Genomic DNA, 23,959 nt, shown 5'->3' with positions numbered 1-23,959 from the left:
ATTATTGTGGAGCTGTCTGTTTCTCTTTTCAGTGCTGTTAAGAGTTTGTTTTATGTATTTTGGAGCCCTATCATTGGATGCATAGATATTTATTGAGGTTGTGTGTTCTTGGTGGATTGTCCCTTTAATCATTATATAATATCCTTCCTTGTCTTTTATTGTTGATTTTGCCTTAAAGTCTATTTTATCTGAGGTTAGTATTGCCACTCCTGCCCTTTTTTGTTTACCATTTGCTTGACATGTTTTTTTCCCATCCTTTGGTTTTTGATATATTTATCTCTTTGTGTCTAAGGTGTGTCTCTTGTAGACAGCATATTGATGGGTCGTGTTTTTTTATATCCATTCGGCCACTCTCTGTCTCTTTATGAGTGCATTTAAACTATTTACATTCAGTGTGATTATCGATAGTATGAGTTTATTGCTGTCATACTGTTGTTCTTTTTTTTGTGGTGTGACGTTTTCTTTGTTCCTCTTACTCTCCTGTGCTGAGTTCCTTTTATTTGTAGATTTTCTTTTCTTTCATTATTGTAGATTTTTTGTTTAATGAATCTTTATGTTTTTCTTTTTTATTTCTTTGTGGTTACCTTAAAATTTACCCTTACCTTCCTGAGTTTGAACCAATCTTCTGTTGATATCGCCTTGACTTCCTCTCAGTTTGAAAGTTCTGTATCTACACTGTTCATTCCCTCTTTTTATTGTTTTGACATGGTCGTTATTTACAGACTGACATCTCTGTTTCCCTGTTTTAAGTCTTTTAGCTTTATTTTATTATTGAGAACTCTTTACTTAGGTTGGTTTCTGGCTGATGCTGTCCTGTGTCCTAGACTCTGTTGTTGTCTGATGTTGTTGGTTCTCTAACCAAAGGACTCCCTTTAATATTTCTTGTAAGTTTGGTTTGGTTTTTATGAATTCCTGTAATTTCTGTTTATCTGGAAATGTCCTAATTTTGCCATCATATTTGAGAGAGAGTTTTACAGGATGTATTATTCTCGGTTGGCAATTGTTTTCTTTCAAGGTTTTATATACATCATCCCATGGCCGCCTTTCCTGCATGGTTTCTGCCAACTAGAAACCAGAGACTAATCAGAACTTAGTCTTATTGTTTCCTTTTATGACTTTTCATTTTTCTTGAGCTACTGTTAGGATTCTTTCTTTATCTTTGGTTTTGGCAAGTGTGATTATGATATGTCTTTATGACTTTCTTTTAGGATCTATCCTATATGGAGTTCGTTGAACTTCTTGAATGGTCAGCTTTTCATCTTTTGTGATATTTAGGAAGTTTTCTGCCAGCAAATCTTCCACAATCTTCTCTGTTTTTTTTATCTTTCCCCCTGTTCTAGAACTCCAATCAAGCACTAATTTTTGCTCCTGATTGTGTCCCAGAAAACTCTTAAGTTTTTGTTTTTGTTTTTGTTTTTTTTTTTCTTTTGTTTTTCTGCATTATTTTCTCTGATTTTTTCACAAAGTGGCTGCCTTGGCTTTGTCTTCAGTCTCACTGATTCGGTCTTCCATTGTTTCAGATTTGCTCCTAAACCTTCTATTGTGTTGTACATTTCTGAAATTTTGTGGTTTATCTTTTGGATTTCTTTTTGCTGTTTTTGTGTGACTTCCAATTGTTTATTTATTTTTGATGTTTTGTTTTTGTATTATTTTCCAGAATTCTATCATTTTCTTTGTGTTTTCCTTGATTTTGGCTATGTTTTCTTTGGTTTTGTCTGTGTTTCCATGATTTTGTTTATTTTTCCCTTGGTATTCTGTGTTTTTCTTGATTTCTTTCCTAATCTCTTGGAAAGCCCTAAATATTAGTCTTTTGAATTCCTAATCAGGTAGTTCCACTGTGTTTTCTCTACCAGAAAGTCATCTGATTCTTTATTTTGGTCACTTGCTGGAGCAATCTTGTCCTGCTTTTTTATGTTTTGATACTGTCTGCTGTCTCCAAGACATTAAGGTATTATTCTCTTTATTCATTCACTGTGTATTCATTTGTTTCATCCTGCTTTTTTGTTTTCTTTTTATGTGTCAGGGCAGGCAGGCTAGGCATGTTTTGCTACTTGCTTGCCTTTGGGCACGATAGCTCTCACCACCTCGTCTGGGTGGGCAGGGAGACTGCAGGAAGGGTGAGCCCACTTTGCTGTACACTGGTTGGGCAACGTAGATGAGGGCAGAGTGGGTGGGCGTTGTCTTCCTCCTGATGTTGGTCCAGCAGCGTAGGAGCATTCACAGCCCCTCACCAGATAGGTGGAGGTGTTGGATGGGGAGTGGTATGGGCTTGCTTCTCACCATTCAGCAGCTGGTCAAGTTGCAGGAGGGGGACAGTGTGGGCCTAGTGTAATGGTGTGCCTGAGTACTGCAGATGCCCTAGCGATGGTGGCATGTCAGGGGCAGGTTGGAAGGGGGGCTGGTATATGAGATAGGTAGGGGGAGAAATAAAAGAGACAGAAAGAAGAAAAAAGAAGAGTAGCCAGTGGGTGGGAGTAGGGCAAACCTGGGGGCTGGCAGCAAAGTGGGGAGGTGGCATACAAAGCTAAGTGGGAGTTAGGAATAAAGAAAATGAAAAAATAATAGTAAAGTAAATGGTGTGGTAGGGATGGGGCAGCCCCAGGGCAGCAGCGGGCTGGTGGCTCTCTAGCCACAGCAGCAGGGCAGGGTCCAGTGACAGGGGGGAGGTGCATATGGGGCTCGGTCAGAGGGAGATGGAAAAGGAAGAAAGAGAAAAGAAAAAAAATTTAATTAAAACAACTGGCAGCATGGTGGGGGCTGGCAAGTGGACACGGGGCAGACCCGAGGGCCAGTTGGAAGGGAGGGGATGTGATGTACAGGGCTAGGTGGGAGAGAGAAAGAAAAGAAATAAACAAATTTAAAAAAATAGTGCAGTGGGAGCCGGTGGGTGGGGGCGAGGCAGAACCAAGGAAGTCATGAGCTGGTGGCTCTCTAGCTGAGTGGTGCAGCGTGGCCCACCAGGAGGGGGTGGTGGTGGTGTACAGGGCTAAGTGGGAAGGAGAAAGAAAAGGAAGAAAGGGAAGGAGAAAAAAGTGGCACAGTGGGAGCCAGCTAGTAGGACAGGGTGAACGCGGGGTGACCCTGAGCCAGTGTGTCTCTAGCCGAGCAGCCCGGCATGGCACATCAGGAAGGGGTGGAGGTGGGGTATGGGGCAGAAGGGTGAAGGTTGGGAAAGCGTGTTTCTCTGGTTACTGGGTGCTGTGTCTCCTGCTGGGAGCTCTGTGAAGTTGCCTTCCTGTACTCCCTGTCCAGGGCCATTACTGGCTGTGTTCCAAGATGGCAATGCTGTGCCACACTAGCTAGCAGGGGACCCTCACTCCATAGCTCTCCTTGTTCTGTGTTCTCCATCAGTTTCTTCTTCCATTTGGTGCTTGATCTAGTTCTTTATCCCTTCACTTGATGCTTTAGGTTCCAGGATTGATGTTTGTATCCTTTTACTAAGTCTTTTGGGTCTTTGATGCAGAAGGATAGCATGAGGCATCTCTCTATAGCACCGTGTTGGTTCTGCCTTTAAATGCTTTTTTTTTTAATGAATTTTTTTCCAGTGGTACCTTATGCATTATTAAAGCTTTTTAAAGTGTAATTTTTCCTTTTTTGTTAAAGAATGTGCACAATTGAAAAGCCTTAATCTCATGGTTATTTTTAAAAATCACTGCTCAGGCTGAAATCATTGTTAAGCTCACAAATAAACCATATTATTCTTTTATCAGCAGAAATATTGATTGGGAACTTACAGTGTGCTAAGCACTACAATTACAAATGACGTCCCAAACCATTGCTGACATGGCAGGATGTTTCGAGGCCAGCTAGCAGAATTCTAGCATAAAAATGAAGGACAGGTGCTGGCTCACTAAAAGTGCTTGGTACATGTGGGTTGGAAAACTGATCATTCCGGCTGAACTGCGTCATCACTGTGGTCTGGCCCAAGCCGTCTTTACTAACCAGAGCACCAGAGCTTCTGCTTAAGTCTGGGAGTAATAGGACAGAAAAGCCCTTTCTCAGCTCATGGCACTAATCTACTATTCTTTGCCCCAGAATGAATTCATGGAAATATTGCTGACAGTCTGAGAAATTCTGAGTAATAAGATGTCAGGAGAAGCAGCCACAATATAGAGAAGGAAGAGGACATTACTGAATCATGATGTCATTTTTCTTTCCTTAGGAAAGTGAGGGACGCCACTGGAGTTGACATCAACATGCGTGTGGGCGTGCACTCTGGGAACGTGCTCTGTGGTGTGATTGGGTTGCAGAAGTGGCAGTATGATGTGTGGTCACACGACGTCACACTGGCCAACCACATGGAGGCTGGAGGAGTCCCCGGGTAAGGCAGAGCATTGGATTTCCCTCTCCAGGGTGGCATCAGATTAGGAGTGGTGGGTCCACAGGCTAATGACTGACTGCTCAATGATCAGTGGATTCTCATCATCCCTGCTAGTGCCACATTACTCACTAACGTTACTCAGTGAAATATGGACTCCACCACCCCTGTGGCCATTGGCCAAAGACTGTGGAAGTAAGATTCCAATTATACACTCTTCCTTATTTGCAAACTTACGGCTAGAGAACTGACTTAAAGATGTTGTATGATGCCGTCCAGAAATGCAGGTCTCTGTGACTGGTGACCTCCAAAGCCAATACCGTTAAAATGAGCAAATGTAGTTTCTGTTTCTGGTTAAAAGAGTGTATCTTCCAGACAAGAGAATATTGGTGCAAATGCTATCATTTGGAGGAACTCAAGAGTAAGTGTTGAGAATGAAAACACATACTTTTACACCAGTCAGCAACCTGTCTAAAATGCCTTTGCCATGAGTTTCAGAAGATAGTCTCGCACACAAAATTTCAACGTCATCCAGTGTGATTTGCTCTAGCTTACTACACCCTCCATGTAGATGCCTGTGAGTGTGGAGAAGCTCCAAGTATTAGTAGCTGCTGACCTCTAGGGGCATCCTTCCGAAGTAATAGTTAATAGAGTATAAACTTTAATTGAAGTCACTCTTCCCATGAACTTAAAGCCATTCCTTCATTTGGGAGAGAAGAAATCATTTCTGAAGTCACAGAGGAATAGAATATCTCCCTTCATGTTTACCTCTATATGTCTTGATTTGGGTTTTAAAATGGATTTTCAGGCGTGTTCACATTTCTTCGGTGACCTTGGAGCACTTGAATGGAGCTTACAAGGTGGAAGAGGGAGACGGTGATATCAGGGACCCGTATTTAAAACAGCACCTGGTGAAAACCTACTTTGTCATCAACCCCAAGGTCAGTATTGTTGTAGAGAGTCTATGGTTAGTTTAGTACTCCTGGGGTTGAGGTGGGGAGTCCCTGGGTGGTGCAAATAGTGTGCTTGGCTGCTAACCAAGAGGTTGGCAGTTCAAGTCCAGCCAGAGGTGTATTGGAAGAAAGGCCTGGAGACCAACTTCTGAAAAATCAGCTATTGAGAACGCCATGGAGCACCGTGCTACTCTGACACACACGGGGCTGCCATGAGTCAGAATCATCTCAACGGCAACCGGTTTCTGGGAGAGGAGGGGCAGATGACTTACATGGCTAACTGTTTTTAATAAAATATCAGTGTAATTCTTTGCTAGTTTTTGCCTCTAAAATAACACTAAATGCATGTGGTGGTTCCATTCTGGGGAGAAAAAAGCCTTTGCAGACATGAATTTAAATATTCATTAAAGAAACAGTTGGACTGAACCATTTGTCTGTATGACAAGGTGTTGACCAACGTGCTTTCTTGGTGTTGGGTCGTTGTGTGTTTATATCAATGTCTTATAACGGGCCCAGCCTTGAGTACTTGGCAGGCGGGAAGCTAAATAAAGAGAAAAGTCAATTTTGACGAGGCCCTCAGGAGATAAACACCTAATGAGATGACACAGGGTGAACATTTAAGAAAAAGGTCACAGAAGAAAATTGTAAATGATAAATAACTCATATATATTTGTGTGTGTAGATGTATTTAACTTCTATACAATAAGCACCTCCGTTGCCTGGCAGACACCAACCAAGTCTCTCACTGTGTCCGCACCAAGAACCAGACCAGAGCAAGCGGGTAGAGCCCTCCTCTCTGTTAACCCTTCCCAAATGCCTGCCAAGTGGGCATCGTCCCTATTCACAGATTAAGAATCTGAAGCTCAGAGAGGTTATATCAATTTCCCAAGATCACACAGCTCATAAGTACTGCAAATGCAGCAAGAAAGTCCCTTGAGCAGTCAAAACCCAAATCACAAAATCAGCAAGATCAAGTTCATGGGCTTGTCCTGAGGTAGTTCCCCGGGGACCCCACCCAGGGGAAGTGAAACTTCCAACTAACTTAACAATTAACCTGGAGGTACGTGCGTCACAGCAGGAAGAACAGCAAGGGAAGAAGCATAGAAAATGAGTACAAAGGACATTTGTGTCCAGGCAGAGAACTGCAGAGTGTGGGTATGTGACACCGTTAGAGAAGCAGCCCCCAGCCTCTAAAACACTCACTTAGAAAAACACAGCTATCAAGAAAAAGTAAAACAGATCAGCATATTCTGTTTTAGACTTTAATTTATGAAAATGCCCATTAAAATGGCTGTTGTCTTTCCTAAGTTTTAATTACAGAGGACGTTTTTCTCTCTGGAAGAATTACCCATGCAAAGAGCTTGGCCCCAACAGTTCTGAAGAAATGAGGGCAGAAGCCGTAATGGACAAATGGAGCGATGTTAGAGGAATCAGCTTAGCCGAGTGGAACTTCTCGAAGGGCTGGGTGTGAGCACATGTCTACTAGCAGGAAGGGCTCCAGGTGCACCTGTGGCCCACCTGGTGTCATAGTTTGTTTCTTGCCCCCAGGGAGAACGACGGAGCCCCCAGCACCTCTTCCGACCTCGCCACACCCTGGATGGAGCCAAGATGAGGGCGTCTGTGCGCATGACGCGGTACTTGGAGTCCTGGGGAGCAGCCAAGCCCTTCGCACACCTGCACCACCGGGACAGCATGACCACCGAGAATGGCAAGATTAGCACCACGGTAGGTACCTCCATGGCACCTGACAGCCCTGGCACCAGAGGAGAGCTGGTCCTCAAAGCAAAAGGCTGTGGACCCCATGCCAAAGGACCAGCTCACCATCTCCTTCTTGGAGAGGCTGTTAAAAATAGCTAAAACACAAAGAAATTGAAACAGAAGGTTTATTCCGAGCTCGTTCTCTATGCATGCAGGGAGACTGTATTGTCTCTAAAAATAACTGGCTCAAAGTAGGCCAGTTACAATTGAAAAATAAAACAACAAAACTTTAGCTCAAAACACTAGTGTAATATTTTATTGTTTCATGATTTAATAAGCAGTTTGGAAACTGGGGGAGCACAAGTCTCCCTGCGTGAAGGAAAGTGCTCCCAAGAACTGGAGATTGCACGGAAGCTTAAATAATTTTTTGCTTAATGAATAGAAGTGTCCATGGATACAAAGTACCTCATGGCTTCTGATTTAGCATTTAAAAAACAACCCTTGAAAATCTGACCCTTTACCCACTTGTAGCTATGCGACCTCTTTAAATTAAAATTAAGGAAACACACGGTCTTTTTCATTAAACCATGAATAATGAATGGGTTTGTTATTGGCTACCTTTTTCTAGCTGGGAAAGACAAATTTGCAATGCTGCAGAACAATTCTTGGTAAAAAAAAAAACAAGTCAACACTTTTGCAGTTTGGGTTCATGGGTAAGAGAATCCCCTTGAAATTGAAGTTAGATAACTATTTCTTTTTAACACAGCTATTGGTATATTAGTGGGCATCAAGCCTGCACCCCTGAGGGTTTCAACCTGGAGTGATTTTGCATTATAACTTAATAAACCAACACAGCATTATATACAACTGAAAGTAGCTACTGAATACAATTGAAAATTTTGTATCCTTTTTTTTTTTTTTTTTTTTTTTTTGGTGCCGTGAAGGAGAAGGCCTTGAAAATCTTCATAAAAAGACAAATAAAAGCATGGTACCTTTGGAGTTTGAATGGCATCATCAGGACTGGATCTTTGTGATGCAAATGTTCCAGCAATATGCATTCTTCTACTGTGGTTCCTTACTTAGATGACTCCTACTTCCAACATGACATAAAACATATAAGCGCCTTACAGCAGGGACATGTGCAGTCAGATCACTGAGATGGAGGCAGAGGATAGAAAGACACACACGTTGTTGTTGTTAGTTGCCGGAGTTGGCGCCAACAGAACCAAATATTGCTTGGTCCTGTGTCATCTTCACAGTCACTGGTAAGTCTGAACCCAGAGACACACAGGAGAGAAAAGCCATTTCAGCGAAGCACTCAGAACAATCCCAATCGTGTTGTTAGATTTTAAGACGATCTCCGAGGATAATTTCATGTCTACTGGAATTAACCATATTGGGCATGCAGTTGAGGTACAAAAGAAAATGTAAAGTGACCTAGTTCTCATTGGCGGATGAAAAGAGACATCCTAGGCCATCAGAGAACTGAATTTATTCCGTTAGTAAATTACACGAGCTTTGACCAGATGTAGCGAACAGTGGCTACAAGTTGTTATTGTTGGGTGCCATCAAGTTGATTCCGACTCATGGCAACCCTGAGACAGAGTAGAACTGACCCATGGAGTTTTCTAGGCTATAATCTGTATGGGAGCAGATCGCCAGGTCTTTCTCCCATGGAGCCACTGGTGGGTTCAAACTCCCAACCTTTCAGTTAGCAGCCGAGTGCTTAACTGTTGCCCCACCAACGGTCCAGTGAGTTCATCATTTCCTGAGTCCTCCAGCACCCTCAGAAAAGCCAAGATCTCAGCATTAAAGCATCACCCAGGGAAGCCTCTCTTCAGGACCCTCCACCTCCACACTCGGGCAGGACTTTGGGTCAGCTCAAGAACCTGTGAAACCACTCACCTGAGGCTTTAACTATACGCTGTTAACCTTTCCCAGCCCTCGGTCTTGTGCAGAGCAGAGGTTCTTCCGTGTATCGCATTGGAGTCCCCTGGAGAGAATGTTAATGAACAGATCTCTGGTCCCCATCTGCAGCGTTTCTGATTCAACAGCTCTGGGGTGGGGCTGGAGAATAGGTATGTCTAACAATTCCCAGGTGATCCAGATGCTGCTGGCCCAGCGACTACACTTTGCAAACCACAGCTGTGGTGAACCTCACTGCCACAGCCCACATGCCACCTGTCACCCCAACAGCCACCTGTCTTCTGGTTGCAGGACAGGTATCATTCCTTGAAGCCTCTTTGAGCTTCTCAAAATGTCACTAAAACACGTGGTATCTAGCAATTCCACTCCTAGGTATATACCCAAAATAATTGAAAGCAGGAGTGTAAACATATACTTATACCCCAGTGTTCACTGAAACTTTACTCACAATAGCAAAGAAGTGGAAGCAACCCAGTTGCCCATTAACGGATGAATGGACAAAGAAAATGGGATCTGTGCACACAATGGGGTATTATTCAGCCGTAAAGAGAAATGAAGTTCCAAAATCTGCTGTGGCTTGCTTGAACCTTGAAAACTTTATGCTGAGTGAAATAAGTCAGACACAAAAGAACAAGTATAGCCTGATCTCACCGATGTGAAATACCTAGGATAGGTGAATACATAGAGACAAAAGTCCATCAGTGGTCAGCAGGCTCTGGGGAAAGGAGAACGGGGAGGTGTTGCTGAAGGGACGCTGAGTTTCTGTTTGGGGGGATGAAAAAGTTTTGGATAGAAAGAGTGGCGATGGTTGCACAACATGACGAATGTAATTAACGTCACTGGATTGTGTACTTAGTTATACAATTAATGATTAAAATGGCGAATTCTATGATATATTAAAAAAAGACAAACTTGCCGTTGAGTGGATTCCAACTCATAATAACCCTATAGGACAGAGTAGAACGACCCCATAGGGTTCCCAAGGAGCGGCTGGTGGATTCAAACTGTTGACCTTTTGGTCAGCAGCCAAGCTTTTAACCACTGCACCGCCAGGGTTTCCTTTCTAATATGTAGATAATACATACAACCACAATAAAACCAACAGACAGCAAAGCCAAGTCCACGGTTCTGGTTCTGGCAGGGCTGAACTGAGATACTCTTTCTGGCAGTGATTGGAAGGTAGGGCCATTCATTGCCCTCTTGGGCGTATGTCATCAGACAGGGGGACTGGGCTCCCACTGACTTACGCAGAAAGACGTGTTCCAGGACACCTGAAGGTCATGCCTGGTTGTGTTTATCAAGTTGCTTCTTTGTTGTGGAGCCATGACCAGGGAGGAAGTGATGCTTTGGAAAGGAAAAGCTTTAGTGACACTTACTGGTGCATTTAGCACTGCCCAGGAGTGGAGGGAGCTCTGAGGCCACCAGGGTGCCTCCCAGCCCCTCTTGTGGGTCACAGGCCAATCTAGCCTTGGATGCACCCAGGAAAAGGCCATGCCACCACCCGTTCCTCAGTGGAGGCTTGTCTGTTGCTGTGATGCTGAACAGGTTTCAGTGGAGCTTCCAGAGTAAGACAGACTAAGAAGAAAGGCCTGGTGATCTGCTTCCAAAAATCAGCCAATGAAAATGCTATGGACCACAATGGTCCAATCCACAACCAATCACGGGGATGACGCAGGACGGGCAGCATTTCGTTCCGTCGCGCGTGGGTCACCGTGAGTCAGGGGCCAGCCTGAAGGCAGCCGACAATAACAAAAACAAGAACACACAGCCCGCGGAACAGAACTCAAATTTTTAAGAAGTCTAGACTTACTGGACCAGTTGACAGTAGAGGACTCCCTGAGACTAGTGCCCTGAGATACTCGTTAAACCTCGAACGGAAACTGTCCCCTGAGGTCACCTTTTAATGAAATAAGAGATTGGCACAAAGGATATTACCCATGAGTATGGTGCTCCAGTAAAAACCGTCCGTGTGAGACCAAAAGATCAACAATCACTGTAAAGCCGAGGTGAGAAGGTAAAGGACAGACAGAACAACCAGAACGCCATTGAGGAGAGTGCTGCCATCCTGTGAACAGTGTAACCAATGTGACTGAGCAATGTATGTAGAAGCTGTCAAATGGGAACCTAATTTTCTTTGTAAACTTTCACCAAAAACACAAGAAAATATTATAAATATGCTGATGACATATGTCAATATATAAATGTAAAAAAAAAAATACAGCACACAGCAAAGCCCAGAGGGACCCTGTGCCCCACACCTCCCAACATCCTACAGCTGCACCTCCAAGCCCAACTGGCAGGGGCCCAGCATTCTCGTTTTGACTTATATTTCTCTTCTCAATCTCCTCTGCTCCTTTGTTAACTAAAAAAAGAAACGTAATCTGACAAAAAACCATGATCCTTCAGAAAGTCGACAAGCGAAACAGCCAGAACAAATCCTAGAGGCGTCTGCGTTACAATGTGAGACAGACCATTAGTAGGGAAACAAAAAGATCATTAGGGGGCGCTGCCGAGGGCTATGATGAAGAAAAAATGGAGTAATGGTATCGAGAGTGTGGGGTGGCCACTCTGGCTGGAGGGCTGAGGACGTCTCTGAGCAGGAGACCAGCTAGTTGGGAGAGGAGGCGGCCACGTGAAGGCCTGGGAGAAGAACGCAGTCGGTGTCCCTGAGATGGAGATGGACTTGCATCTCCCAGGGGCAGAGCCAAGGCCAGTGCGGCCAGCGTGTCGTGAACAATGAGCAGAGTGGCACAAGATCCACTAAAGAGCTGAGGTGAAGGGTCCCTGTTTCATTTTACGTGTCCTGGAAAGCCATTGGAGGATCTTAAGCAAGAGAGGCACGTGGTACGCTTTATGCTTTTGAATAACGGGCAAGAGCAGAGGTGGTAGACAAATCGGGAGGCGATCTCCAAGTGAGAACCATGCCATCTTGTGCTCAGATTTTAGCAGGGGGAACAGTGAGGAGAAAATTCAGCATCTAATCTGCAAGTAGAGCAAATTGACTTGGTGGTGGAGAGGACGTGTGTGAAAGCGGACTCCGTACTCTTGGCTGCACCTCTGAGCGAAAGGCGGTGCCATTAACTGAGATGACAAATGCTGAAGGTGGAGAACTCAAGTATTTGCTAAAGGAAATGTGAAAGTCGATAAGCCTTTGAGATGCCTGAGTGCAGCTAGCAAGTAGACAGCTGGGTAAACAAGCTCAGGGGAGAGGCCCAAGCTGCAGACGGGGATGTGAGAGACGTCTGATGGGAGAGGGCGTTGGGAGTCATGGTACCGGACAGTTACACCTGGGGGAGGGGAGACCCAAGGAGGGGCCTGGGCACTCCGGCACTTAGACGCCTGTCAGAGGACACCCTTCCAGGACTCTGATTCCAGTTGTCAGTCAAGAGAGCCAAGGTTTCTCTCACCCTTACAAAAAAAAATACTTTGGATAACTTTACCTCAACGCTGCATTTCCTGATAGTGCTGATGGCTAATAACTACGCCTGTCATGGAGATTTATAATTCTCCGGCAATTGTTGGTTGGTTGGTGAGGTGCTTGCTTGGTTTTTAAGAAATAAGAGTCATGTGTAAATGATTTCCTGAACTGTTTCATATGTACATCTGTGAAGAAAAGATCTTACTCACTTTTCCACGTGTGTTATTGTTCTTGAAGGAGCCCTGGTGGCACAGTGGTTAAAGCGCTCGGCTGCTAACTGAAGGGTCAGCAGTTGGAACCCACCAGCTGCTCCACAGGAGAAAAAATCTGGCAATCTGCTTCCCTAAAGATTTACAGCCTTGAAAACCCTATGGAGCAGTTCTACTCCGTCTTATTGGGTCACTATGAACCAGAATCGACTCGACAGCAATGGGTTTTTTGGAATCTCTTTTGGAGGAAGTCTTAGTAGTGCAGTGGTTAAGCACTTGGCTGCTAAGTGAAAGGTTGGTGGTTCGAACCCACCAGCCACTCCGAGGCAGAAAGATGTGTCAGTCTGCTTCCGTAAGATTACAGCCTTGGAAACACTATGGGGCAGTTCTACTCTGTCCTATAGGGTTGCTATGGGGTTGGAATCAACTCTATGGCAATGGTAATCTCCCTTAAAAGGAAGCCCTGGTGGCACAACAGTTAAGCACTCAGCTGTTAACAGAAAGGTTGACAGTTCAAACCCACCCAGCAGCTCCTAGGGAGAAAGATCTGGCATTGTTTTCCCATAAAGTTACAGCCTAGAAAACTCTATGGGGCAGTTCTTTGGGGTTGCTATGAGTCAGAATTTACTTGATGGCACCTAATAGCAACATTAGCAATGTCCATTATCATCTGAGCGTGGGACAATAGGTATAATTTTAGTCCGACTTCATCTGTTGTTATGTTTTGATGAAGATGTCTCACAGTATATAATTGTAGCTGTCTAGTGTTTGGACTTCAGGTCCTCTAACTATAAAAATAGAGGACCTCTTGAATGAACTCAACTGTCTTCCCCAGCTGGTCTTACCAGCCCTGGGTGCATGCCAAGGGACAGCTTTAGAAGCAATCTAGGATGTCTTAAGAAAACCCCAAGGCTTTGGTTAGGTCATGACACCCATACCACTGTTGCTTTGCCATATCTCCTGTTCCCTTTCAGGAAGAACCATCGTTATTCTTGTGGCTACCTTCCAAGGTGAAACAGCTGCCATTGCCAGAAACGTATTTCTTTCATCTTATCCCCCATGCAGAGCTCCGCTTTTTCTTGATTCAACATTGATAGTGTTAATGGATAATGGATTATTTTACTTTTTATAATAAAGCTTGGAGTTCCATTATTAAAAAGAAAAAACCCTTAACCTGCCCTAGGCTAAATACATTTTCTCATCTAACCTTGGAGATCCATATAGCAAACAAAATTTCCTTGGAAGCCTCTTAGTTCTAACTTTTTATTTTCATTTCCACCAAAAATATATTCAAGGGAATCTTGTTTTTTCTAAGTGTATTATTGAACATTTGACCAGCGTCCCCCCGTTCCTATTTCAGGAATGATTACACTCATTTATTGATCTCTTCTTTTTCCCAGTAATTCATGATTTTGCATAACTTAGCTGATAGGTACCATTTCTCAACAGCCCAGTTCAGTGCTACAGATTGGCTATAGGTTACGTGCTTATGTTTGCAGTTTAAAACCTCTTTAATATTTTTTTTCTCCTGCCAAACCCAAACTACGTTTTGCCATGATCCTAAGTAGCTTACAAGAACTCTAATCCCAGTTCTCTGCAGGCTAGCATCTGAAATCCTATCTGTAAGTGTCAGGATGTAAATTGTAAAAATCCAGACCCCAGTCTCCATGCACTCAGCATCTGGAGTTTATAGATCCCACTGACATTTCTAATATAAACTGCATTTATAACCTTGTTTCACATTTATGATTAAGCTTTTTCTCTACGTGGGTAATTATTCATTCCCTAAAACATACAGTCCTTTGGAAGTAGATATGGTGGTGGTTGCACAGCACGGTGAAGGTAATACCACTGGATTGTACACTTCAAAGTCATGACAATGGCAAATTTTATGTTATATGTATTTTACACACTAAAAAAGATACTTTTCATGATACAAGAAGAAATGCTATACATTGTTTCCATTGCAAAAATTCTTCTTGAAATATGTTTTCGGCAACTAATAACTTTTCTTTTTTTAATAGGATGTACCGATGGGTCAGCATAATTTCCAGCATCGCACGTTAAGGTATGGTCGATCTTCTGCCACCTCCTTTTGAAAGGCCTATTTTAATTTATTTCTGAAAGTAATTATCATCAATTATAGGAATTTTGAAGGCTACTTCTAAAGAGCAGCGAATTGTGAAAGGCCTCATTAAATTGCTTGCAGTTTCTAAAAATAGGCTGCTTCGTGTTATCCAGATTAAGAGAGGGAAAAGGAAGACACCATCTGGCGAACACTTTAGAACTTTACGTTGTCTTCTTAAAACGGCTTTTCTTAATATTAATGTATAGTAAAAGAAAAATTTATTTTGCCTTTATCTCTAGAATTCAACATAAAAAAATGTCATTCTAAGCAACAGATTCATTTTAAGAAAATTCAAACAGGTGCCATGGATTTGACTCCGACTCATGGCAACCTCACGTATGTCAGAGTAGAACTGTGCTCCATAGGGTTTTCAATGGCAGATTTTTCTGAAGCAGATCAGCAGGCCTTTCTTCCGAGGAGCCTGTGGGTGGACTTGAACCTCTAACTTTATGGTTAACAGCCAACCATGTCAACTCTTTGCAGCATCCAGGGACTCCAAAGGCAAGCTAAGCCCAGCCTTTCTGTAGTGAAAAGAAGGGTTCCTGACCAAAAGCAAGAAAGCTTCCCGAAATCTCCACACTTGGCGCCGTCCACCACAAAGTCCCGCTCAGGACGCTTCTCCTTTGCAGTGTTCCTCTAGCCTTTGAGCTCAGAGTTGTACTTTAATATCAGTTTGGAAGTTAAGGTATTTCTTAATGAAGAGGGCAGGGATACCTAAGGAAAGGCCCAGAACTCACCAGCCTTCCTTCCCCACAGGGAGGTCAATTTATTGGGCGTCTCAGTAGTTTTGGAGGAAGGAAGGAAAGATACAAGCCCAACATACATTTTGTTGTAGAGAAAATAAACACGGGTAGATTACTGCTTGCCAAAATATGGCAATAACGCACGTCATTCCAGAATCAGCCTATGTCCCTGCGTTCGTTGACCTGAGTTCTAATTTGTATTTCGTTTAAAATTTGAATATTGAGATATAGCGCTTGGAATCCTTATGTTGTACAGATAATTGGATTCTTGGGCTTTCGCAGCATTATTTTTCAAGTGGCATATAACATATTAAAGAGAATTTAAGCTAATTTCAGGAACATTGGACATTGTTTTAGTTCTGAGCTGATAGAGAGTCTAGGGGCCATGCTTTCCGGGGTTCCTGCAGTCTCAGTCAGACCATTAAGTCTGGTCTTCTTACTAGAATTTGAATTCTGCGCCCCACATTTCTCCTGCTCCATCAGGGACTCTCTGTTGTGTTCCCTGTCAGGGCAGTCATTGGTGGTAGCCGGGCACCATCCAGTTCTGGTCTCAGGCTGATGAAGTCTCTGGTCTATGTGGCCCTTTCTGTCTCTTGGGCTAATACTTTCCTTGTGTCTTTGGAGTTCTTCATTCTCCTTTACTCCAGTGGTTGGGTCAAGGATCTATTTTAAAATTGCGGTGGGAGATGCCTCCTGGAGCTCCTACAACATGCCTGGGTGATGTCTTCTGGGATGAGTAGATGCTGTTGCCTTGATCACCTTAGAAAGGAAGAAACTGAGTTATGAAGGGTTATGAGAATTGCCCAGAGCCACACTGCTGGCAAGGAGCCTGGAGGCACAACAGTTAAACTCTTGGCTGCTAACCGAAATGTTGGCAGGTCACATCCACCTATCGGCTCTGCAGATAAAGGACCTGGTGATCTGCTTCCATAAAGATCGCAGCCAGGAAAACCCTATGGGGAAGTTCTACTCCATCACTATAAGTCAAAATTGACTCGATGGCACCCAACAACAACAGTGCTGGTGGCAGCGAGGCCCAGCCTTGTGCCTGTCATGGTGACGCCAAAGCCTACCTCTGTCACTGCCCTCCTGCCCTGCCTTCTTTGTTTATCCCACCTTCCTCTGAGAGCGTTGATCTTTGCTGGCCTCGTGGCGTCATGGAGAGAAGGCCGCTTTTAAGTCAGACCCACCCAGGATTCCCAGTGGCACTTCCTGGCCCTGTAACACTGGCTAGGTTATAAGCCCTCCCTGAGCCTCCAGCTTGGCCGTAAGTTGGCCTCCCAGGATACTGAAGCATTCACTGAGGCGGTGGACACCCTCTCCCATGCTCCTTAGATATAACAGCTAGGCGTGGGGGTGGCACTGTGGTTTGGGGCAGGGAACAGAAAGGGGGTCAGATGGTAGGTCCTAGAGCAGGACAAGGACAGAAAATCAGAGAGCAGAGAGTCAGAGGAACAAAGCCTGGGTGGCAAACCAAGAATTCCTGGTGAGCAGTTTAGTAGCCCCTGAGGGTGTCCTGTCATCTCCATAGCAGAGATCATAAAATTACGGGGACTGAGGAGAAAATGGCGGGTGTGTCATGAGTTGTCCAAATAACTACCAAATGCAAAGAATGCGTAATCATGGCTGGCACTGCTTGAACGTGTCATGTGTGCCAGTTACCGCATTGAGCTCTAGCCCAGCATTCTCTAAGCTCATCCTCAAAACGGACTCAGCAAGGTGAGGCCATTGTTAGCCCTGAGCAAAATAGGGAAGAATTACATTTCCTGTTGCCCCAAGGTACCTACCCTGTTCCCTCTGGAGATAGATGAATAGCTGCTGTCGAGTCCACTCCAACTCATAGCGACCTTTTGTGCAACACAACAAAGTGTTGCCCAGTCCTCTGTCACCCTCATGATCAATAGCATGTTCAAATCAATCACTCCCTCTTAGGCTTCCCAAAACTTTGCAATATGGAAAGCAATAAAATTGAAGTCAGAAAGCTTGAAGTTTAGACTTGGAGCTGAAAAAAGTAACGCAGAAGGTCTACGGTTGCACATCATGCCACTTGTGAGGATCCCAGCTTCTCAGCTGTAAAGTGAGAATGTGTGAGCCAGGCTGGATGACTTATAAGATCCCTTGCTTTTTTGTTTTTAAGAAGGAAGAAAAAAAAAAGCTATATAATTCGCCTCTTCAAAAAGTTTATAATTTAACATGCTAAACTTTTTAATTCAGTTGGCTTGATATCTGTAGGTGGATGACTTAATGTCATTCTGTTTTTCTGAACCAACACTGCTCCTGGCATGTTTGAAGAAGGCAGGGTCTGAAGGCAGCAACCCATCAAGGTGGAATGATGGAATTGGAAAGCCTATCCATCTCATTAATAATAATCCTGTGAGATATGATTGCAGATAAATGTGATATTGCATATTCAATAGGATTGTTGTCTATGGATATCTACAAGTAATTCTGAACTCAAAAATGTTAGCTTTATTCGGCCATCTAAGATGCATCAGTTGGTCCCAACCACTTAGAGTAAAGGAGAATGAAGAACACCAAAGACACAAGGAAAGCATTAGCCCAAGAGACAGAAAGGGCCACATAAACCAGACACTTCATCAGCCTGAGACCAGAAGAACTAGATGGTGCCCGGCTACCACCAATGACCACCCTGACAGGGAACAAAACAGAGAGTCCCTGATGCAGCAGGAGAAAGGTGGGGTGCAGAACTCAAATTCTAATAAAAAGACCAGACTTAATGGTCTGAATGAGACTGGAGGAACCCCGGAAAGCATGACCCCCAGATTCTCTATCAGCTCAGAACTAAAACAATTTCCGAGGCCAACTCTTCATACAAAGATGAACTGGACTGTGGGACATAAAGCAATACTGGTGAGGAGTGTGCCTCTTAGTTCAAGTAGATACAAGAGACTAAATGGGCAGCTTCTGTCTGGAAGTGAGATGTGAAGGCAGAGAGGGTTAGGAGCTGGTTGAATGGACATGGGGAATTGGGTGGAAAGGAGGAGTGTGCTATCACAGTATGGGGAGAGCAATTAGGGTCACATAACAATTTATGTATAAATTTTTGTATGGGAGACTAACTTGAAATGTAAACTTCATTTAAACTACAACAATAAACAAAAAAAAAGTTAGCTTTATTGCAGATTATAAGGTTTGCTGAATTAATAATTTAACCAGCCAGAATGCAGAGAAGTAAAGTGCTTGTCCCACAGTTGACTCAGAATCCTTGTCAACACCAGGCTGTAGTCACAGGCATGGTTAGGCAAACTGGAGGGAGGTATGTGAGCTTTTATTAGCCTTTCAATAGATACTTAACTTATAAAAATAGGTAAATTTTCAATTTTCTCCTAGACATCATTCTCATGTTAATTGTCAAATTAACCATGAGGAACTCTTCTTATTATTTTTATATAACTTTTTAATAAAGTATCTTATATTATGGCTGAGTTTATCTGCTGCTAAGTGAGTGGTCAACACAGATAAGTGGGATTTTCTGTGATATAAACACTGAAAACCCATTGTGTCGAGTTGATTCCAACTCATAGTGACCCTGTAGGACAGCGTAGAACTGCCCCGTAGGTTTCTAAGGAGCGGCTGGTGGATTCCAACTGCTGACCTTTTGTTTAGCAGCTGAGCTCTTAACCACTGTGCCACCAGGTATTAGTGCTTCTCAAAATCGGGGAACTTTTAAATGTATACAATTTAGCCTTGATATGCCTAAAATAAGACCGTTGTTAGGTGCTGTCAAGTTGATTCCAACTCATCGTGATCCCATGTGTTACAAAGTAGAACTGCCCCATAGGGTCTTGTAGGCTATAATCTTTATGGGAGCAGATCACGGGGTCTTTCTCCGGCAGAGCCACTGGGTGGGTTCCAACTGCCAACCTTTCAGTTAGCAGCGTTTAACTGTTGCGCCACCAGAGCTCTTAAATAAGACTCTAGTTCTGAAAATTCTGGAAAAGCGACCCAAGACAACATGAGCACGGAATGACTAGCTTATCAATCAAACCAGGTTTATGCAGGGAATTTCCTGTGCCAGTGGGGTCCATCCTGAAATGAAGTTCTAATGGCAGCAAGTCAAAAAGTAACGCATCTCTCAGGAGAGAAAGTTCTTGTATCACCAATACTGGGTTCTTAGATCTCATGCACTGAGCACATATCTTTCGAAGTTGCTTTTTAATGCCTGGAAGAATTTTACCCCAAGTGAACATTAAGGTACATCTTTGCTGAACCCCAAATTCTCATCAGTTTACTCAATACACAGAGTAGCTGCATGTTCATAGAGAAAAGCGTCCTCATAAACTGTCATCTTCTTTTTCTTTTTTTCTTTTTACTTTTTTAGCAGCGTTAAATAGAGCTTTTGGCATCGTAGAGAAATAGCCTTAATATTTCCTTTAGTAATAATATTCTTACCTATAATATTTTCACTTTTTGTAGAACCAAGTCACAAAAGAAAAGATTTGAAGAAGAATTGAATGAAAGGATGATTCAAGCCATTGATGGAATCAATGCTCAGAAGTGAGTACCTTTTAGTCTCAAATTAACATTCGTCTCTTACTGCAAACCTGTTTGAAAATGTCATATTTGCCAAAAATATTTCACCGCAAGCTCTGTAATGCTTACATGGTAAAATCAAGTTGCTTGAGATCATTCATTCATTTCACCACCATCGTCCTTAATAATAGCTGCTGTTAATAGTATTTCATCCTAGAAAATGTACTCTCCAACTAAGATGCTGATAAGCGAATGAGGTATAAAGAGAGATAGAAACATGGTGGATACTGTGATCGTCGAGTGGTAGTTTCAAAGCTCAGTAGGAATTCTTGAGGAGAAACTCTGTAACGTGTGCCATGTGACATCATCCATCCCCAATGCTTCTATTCCCTGCAAAGTCAGAGAGTGTGGGGATACCTGCATTCTAAACCCTGAAAGAGGGTCTTGAGCATGAGAGTCTGAGTTTTCCTGGGGCAGTGGGAAGAGGATGACTCTTGGAGGCTCAGTGCCGGTCAGGCTGTGTGGTGAGCAACTGCTGCTGTGGTTTTCAATAGTACCATTTGTTGCTGTGTGCATGTTTTCTAGGCTGTAATCTTTACAGGCGAGCCCTGGTGGCGCAGTGGTTAAGAGGTATGGCTGCTAACCAAAAGGTCGGCAGTTTGAATCCCCCAGACGCTCCTTGGAAACCCTATGGGGCAGTTCTACTTGGCCTATAGGGTCAATGTGAGTCAAAATCGACTCGTCAGCAATGGTTTTTTTCTTTTCCTTTTTTTAAATCTTTACGGGAGCAGATTGCCAGGTCTTTCTCTCACAGTGCTGCTGGGTGGGTTCAAACCACCAACCTTTGGGTTAGTAGACCAGCACTTAACCTTTGCATCACCAGGTCCCCTTATATATAGCTCAGGAGATGTCGATGCAGAAGTGGAAAGAAGGATGATCGTGCTTACTGGCCATGCACCTCTGAAGGCAGAGGGCACACGAGACACTCGGCGCACGTTTGCCGAGTTAAATTGTTGTGGAAGCCCCAGTCGGCCCAGATGAAGACCCTTAATGGACGCGTTTCCACCCTTCTGAAAACCTGACTATTGAATTTTTATCCAGAAAGCTGACTCATGGAAAAGTATAAATGCTTTCCACACAGAACACTTGGCTTCTTATAGTGACCCTGTAGGACAGAGTAGAACTTTCTCATAGGGTTTCCAAGGAGCAGCTGAGGGATTCGAACGGCTGACCTTTTGGTTAAGTTGTAGCACTTAACCACTGTGCCACCAGGGCTCCAAAATTAGGTTAAAGGGTCTCAGTTAGTACATGGCATTGCAAAATGCATGCCTGTTCTAGATTGTTCCTTGTAGGTATTTGTTTTTAGAAAATTTACAGAGATTATGGAAGAACTGCATGAGTGTATGTATATATGGAGGTGTGTGTGGAGTGTATGTGTGTGTAGAGTGTGTGTGTGAGGGTGTGCGTGGCGTGTGTATGTGAGAATGTGTGTGGTGTGTGTGTGTGTGTGTGTGTGGTGTGTGTGTACACATGTGCAAATGTGTCTACAAAATCAGTTCTCTTGGTTGGCCAGAGCTGCACTTCAGATATGCTGGCACAGTGAATTAACACCTGCCTGGAGGTCATAGTCCTGCCTTCCCACCTGTTGCAGTGCTGGGGTCCCACCAGTAGGGGCCTAGGCAGTTGCCCTGGGACCCAGGAGCACTGTAAGAAACTGCCTCCACCCTCCCCCTTGGAAATCTAGAGCCATCACAAACCTGGAATCCACCAGCAGGTGAAGTCTAGTGCTGTGGATTGAGGCAGAGGCTCAGGAGAGGCTTACCTGGTCACAGTCTGCATAGCTGAGGTGAGGGAAGGCTTAGCAGAACCTCTCCTCTTGAGAGCCAGAGAGTGAGGAGAGGGGAGCCTGGTGGGAGGAGGGTGCTCAGGGCTCAGGCTGGCCTCCTGCTTCGCTCCCAGCAGCGGTTCTCTCTCAGGAATCAGACTGTCCTGTAAGACACATTTCGGCAAACCAGTTGCCATGGAGTCGACTCTGACTCCTGGCGCCCCCACTATCTGAGAGTATACCTGTTCTCCACAGGGTTTTCAGTGGCTGATTTTTCCAAAGTAGATTGCCAGACCTTTCTTCTGAGGCACCTCTGGGTAGACTCAAACCTCCAGCCTTTCAGTTAGCAGCCAGGTGCATTAACCGCACCACCCAGGGACTCCCGTTTCATTGAAAGAGTGTGCGTTAGAGAATACAGCAGGAAGGAAGTGACGTGACTGACTCCAAGGGGATAAACTCTGACCTTTGAGGTCAAGGAGACAGGTAGCTGGTGAGCTGTGAAGAGTGTGTGGTCCACGTGTTTGAATACGTCTGAGCGTGTTGTAGCTGACCTATACACAGACTGCGGACAGAGGGGGACTCAGACCACAGGGCAGAGAGAGGGTTGAATTCCACACTGAAGGCCCACCTGACCAGCATCCTTACTTCATTTCTGGATCACAGACCACCTTCCCGAACTCTGCGGGTCCCCCTGGCCTGCATGCACAGTGGAGGCACCGAGGCCTTGAGTTCACGCTGCATAGATAGAGTGGTCGTCCTTCCATCCCAGCACCCCATCTGCTGTGAGACACTGCTTTCTGACGTTCCAGATGATTCCCAGGAGAACGTGGGGGTGCCTGCACCCCTCAGTTGGAGTTAGGAGCTGTCTTAGTTATCTAGTGCTGCTATAACAGAAACACCACAAGTGGGTGGGTCTGACAAACAGAAATGTATTCTCTCACAGTCTAGGAGGCTAGAAGTCCGAATACAGGGCGCCAGCTCTAGGTGAAGGCTTTCTCTCTCTGTCGGCTCTGGGAGAAGGGCCTTGTCTCTTTTCAGCTTCTTTCTCAGCCATCTTCATTTGGTTTCCCCTGTCTCTGCTTTAAAAAAAACCTATTGGGTCAAGTCGATTCGGACTCATAGTGACCTTAGAGGACAGAGCAGAACTGCCCCATAGGGTTTCCAAGGAGCAGCTGGTGGATTCCATCTGCCGACCTTTTGGTTAGCAGCCATAGCTCGCCGTAGCTTTTAACCACTGCACCACCAGTATAGAAGTTAGGATTTACAACGTATGTTTTGGGGCATACAATTCAATCCCTAAGAGGAGCCTTCTGTTCGGGATTTCCTCCAGCGGGCCTGGGCCTGGTGAAAACAGCTTCATATACATCAATAAAACTAAACCGAACCTGTGGCCGTCCAGTTGGTTCCGACTCATAGTGACCCTATGGGACAGAGTAGAACTGCTCCATAGGGTTTCCAAGGAGTGACTGATGGATTCGAACTGCCAGCCTTTTGGTTAGCAGCTGAACGCTTAACCACTGCGCCACCAGGGCTTCTAATTCATTAATAGGGATCATCTGTTATATAGCCCCAGGGTGGGAGGACTTTCTCCATGTCACCAACGACTTGTGCCAGGAAATGCCACGAAACCCTGAATGAAACATACGCAACAAACTCTCTGTCTCTCTCTCTCTCTCCCCCTCCCTGTCTCTCTCCCTATCTCTCTCTCTCTATCTCTACCTGTCTATCTCTCTATATATCTCTTTCAGTTTCTCTGTTTCTCTGTCTTTCTATCTCTCCCTATCTCTCCCTATCTCTCTCTGTCTCTCTATCCCTATCTCTCTGTCTCTCTATTTCTCCCTCTTTCTCTGTCTCTCTGTTTCTGTCTCTCTGTTTCTCTGTTTGTCTCTCTGTCTCTCTCTGTGTGTCTCTGTCTCTCTGTCTCTTTCTCTACTTCTAATTCTTTCTCTCTCAACTAATCCACCTCACCAAAAAATGCTTGCCCTAGGTCACATAAATCTTCCTAGAATGTTCTACAAGCTAGTGATGAGCACTGAAGCCACCTCAGAAAATTCAGAGATGGGTTAGGTCTACAGGAAGAATATACCTTCCCTAATTCTGAGGACGAGGTGAGAAGAGTTAGGCCTGTCCGTTATTTTGACAAGGAAACAGCCACAGGCAAACGGGACTTGCTGTGAGAACAGGACAGGAGGAAAAGCCCAGTAATTCATCGGATTCCACAGGCACCAGTCCCGGGCTCACAGGCAA

General features: G+C 44.3%; 1 protein-coding gene across 1 annotated transcript in view; it reads left to right on the top strand.

The window, feature by feature from the left end:
• The window catches only part of ADCY2 (adenylate cyclase 2), a 458,110-nt gene that overhangs the window by 323,574 nt on the left and 110,577 nt on the right, over positions 1–23,959 (top strand). The window contains exons 7-11 of the mRNA XM_004380271.1: positions 4,163–4,321; positions 5,127–5,259; positions 6,820–6,996; positions 14,547–14,590; positions 19,831–19,911. Of these exons, the coding sequence (XP_004380328.1) occupies positions 4,163–4,321; positions 5,127–5,259; positions 6,820–6,996; positions 14,547–14,590; positions 19,831–19,911 (594 nt within the window). The remainder of the gene's footprint in view (positions 1–4,162; positions 4,322–5,126; positions 5,260–6,819; positions 6,997–14,546; positions 14,591–19,830; positions 19,912–23,959) is intronic.

The sequence above is a fragment of the Trichechus manatus genome, unplaced genomic scaffold (assembly GCF_000243295.1).
Source record: "Trichechus manatus latirostris isolate Lorelei unplaced genomic scaffold, TriManLat1.0 scaffold00072, whole genome shotgun sequence".
In the NCBI taxonomy this organism is placed as follows: Eukaryota; Metazoa; Chordata; class Mammalia; order Sirenia; family Trichechidae; genus Trichechus; species Trichechus manatus.
This window is presented reverse-complemented; position numbering and strand designations above follow the sequence as displayed.